General features: G+C 49.1%; 1 protein-coding gene across 1 annotated transcript; it reads left to right on the forward strand.

Annotated features, from left to right (window-relative positions):
- The first annotated feature begins 1,193 nt into the window (after positions 1–1,193).
- On the forward strand, positions 1,194–2,199 carry LOC132363537 (E3 ubiquitin-protein ligase RNF167-like). Its single transcript, XM_059919220.1, is given in 2 exon segments — positions 1,194–1,889; positions 1,891–2,199. Coding segments are annotated over 2 exon segments (999 nt in total). The 5' UTR covers positions 1,194–1,199.
- The last annotated feature ends 284 nt before the right edge of the window (positions 2,200–2,483 follow it).

A 2,483-nucleotide genomic window follows, 5' to 3' on the forward strand; every position in this document is an offset into this window, starting at 1 on the left:
TATACCACTTAAAGAGAAAAAGGATAGCTGTATGCAAATGCAAAATCTAAGAACTAAGGGATACTTTTTCATGTTGTAAATGGGCCCACAAGGAAAAGAATCTACCTCGGTCTCAACAATTTTATATGCTGGCTATTTCCTTGGTCACATAGATCCAATTCTACATCAAAACCTCCAGGCCTCTACAATATCCTAGAAAAATGTACTGTCCAAACACCCAGCAGGTTAACACCTTCTAGCCTAAACTGGTCCTCACGAAGAAATAAGATTTTTATTCCTATCTCCATCCTGTGTTTGACATAGAAACAGAAATTTATTAGTTTAAAAGACTGTATTGGGTCACTGGGATAAAATGATTAAAATGTTAAATGCTTTTAATACAGATGATCCTTGGTTATCTGTATCGTAATGGCAGCATTTGTGAATTATCTCAGATGTCAGTTACTTGTTTGGGAGATAGGACAACACAGGACTCGCACTTGTAGATCCTGGTACACATTCTTAGTTAGAATCAACTGCCATAAAACTTACATCAAAATTAATAATCTGCTAGAAATTTCTCCATTTGTCTTGTTTTGATGCAAGATCAGGTGAGCCAGGCTAAACCAGTTAGGAGGTCTCTGGAGACAGACTCTGAAAGATTTCAGCCAATGGGGCGGAAGTGCGGAGAACACTCTCGCGAGACCTGAAGGTACCGCGGCGGTAGTGGCGGCAGCAGCCAGAGGAAGGAAGAGAGGACCGGAAGTGCTTCGTCTTGAGCTTACAATGCCGGAAGCAGCCTGATTTTCTTTACCGGAAGCCCTTTGCCCGGGGATAGGAAAACGGCCCACCCGGCTGGAAGTCCCACCTCCTTGAGCTCCCCAACTCTTCCAGAAGTTTTTCTGTCACCTGTGCTTGCCCCTGTCCTCTTTTCCCGTTTTATCTGTATACCGGAAAAGGGCACATGAATGTCTTTCTCCTAGCTCCACTAAACGAGTTAGAGCCGGGGTTCCTTCCCGATACCCCCATGTAGCTGCAAAGTAGCACCTGGGGGTGGTTGGACCTCTGGGATCCCGAAGGAAGGGGGAGAGGGCTCAGAACTCCGCTTCTGCTTCTACCACCAAGACACGGCCTCCTCAGCCTCTCCCCCACTGCTGCCACGCACCCTGCGGCCCTCCGTCTTCCTGAGGTTGTGGCCACTGTGCTGTGAGGACCCTGTCATGGGGCTCATGCGAGTGACTTCAGACCACAACGGCAGCATGGACTTTGCAGACCTCCCAGCTCTCTTTGGGGCTGCCTTGGGCTGGGAGGGACTTAAGGGGTTCCTTGTGGAGGCTCGCCCAGCCAACGCCTGCAGCCCCATTGCTCCACCGCCCCCAGCCCGGGTCAGTGGGTCAGTTTTCATTGCACTGCTTCCAAGATTTGACTGCAACTTTGACCTCAAAGTCCTAAATGCTCGGAAGGCTGGGTATGGTGCAGCTGTGGTGCACAATGTGAATTCCAATGAACTTCTGAGCATGCTGTGGAATAATGAGGAAATCCAGCAGCAGATCTGGATCCCGTCTGTGTTTATCAGCGAGAGGAGCTCTAAGTACCTGCGTGACCTCTTTGTCTACCAGAAGGGGGCTCAGGTGCTTCTGGTTCCAGATGATGGATTCCTCTTGGCCTATTGCCTCATCCTTTTCTTGGGGATTTTGGGAGTGCTAATTTTGGGCATGGGAGCGATGTTGATAGTTCGTTGTATTCAGCTCCAGAAAGAGCGCCAGAGAAAACCACTGACCAAAGAGCAACTGAAGCAGATTCCTACACATGACTATCAGAAGGGAGACCAGTATGATGTCTGTGCTATCTGCCTGGATGAATATGAGGATGGGGGCAAGCTGAGGGTACTTCCCTGTGCTCATGCCTATCAATCACTGCTGCTGTGTGGACCTGTGGCTCACTAAGACCCAGAAGACCTGCCCTATCTGCAAGCAGCCTGTTCGTCGGGATCCTGGGGAAGAGGAACAGGAGGAAGGAACTCAGGGGCAACTGGGCCATGGGGAAGGGGGCCCAAGGGGCCACCCTGCCTCAGAACGGACCCCACTTCTGGGCTCCAGGACCGCACTTCCCACCTCCTTTGGCTCCCTAGCCCCAGCCCCCTTTGTTTTTTTTGGGTCTTCAACAGATCCCTCACCCTCTCCATCCTCCTCTTCCTCTTCGGCTGTCATCCTCATCTAATACTCCCTTTCTTTTCCACCTTGGGCAACCTATTTGCATAGCCCCTCTTCCTCCCTCAAGTCTTCTCTGTTGAGGGATAGGAGATATTCCTACACCAGGTTTCTCCCTAACCCAACCCCATCCTTTGGAGGGGGTTCGACGTGCAAAGTGACTGGGTCTTCACTTACTGCGTTAATAAAATTTTTTTGTGGACTTAAAAAAAAATTCAGATGCATGTGAAAGCCATAGGCAAAAGCTGTCAAAAACAATTTAAAAGAGCATATTTTTTATTATTTGTGTCAAGG

The sequence above is a fragment of the Balaenoptera ricei genome, chromosome 3 (assembly GCF_028023285.1).
Source record: "Balaenoptera ricei isolate mBalRic1 chromosome 3, mBalRic1.hap2, whole genome shotgun sequence".
Classification (NCBI taxonomy): Eukaryota; Metazoa; Chordata; class Mammalia; order Artiodactyla; family Balaenopteridae; genus Balaenoptera; species Balaenoptera ricei.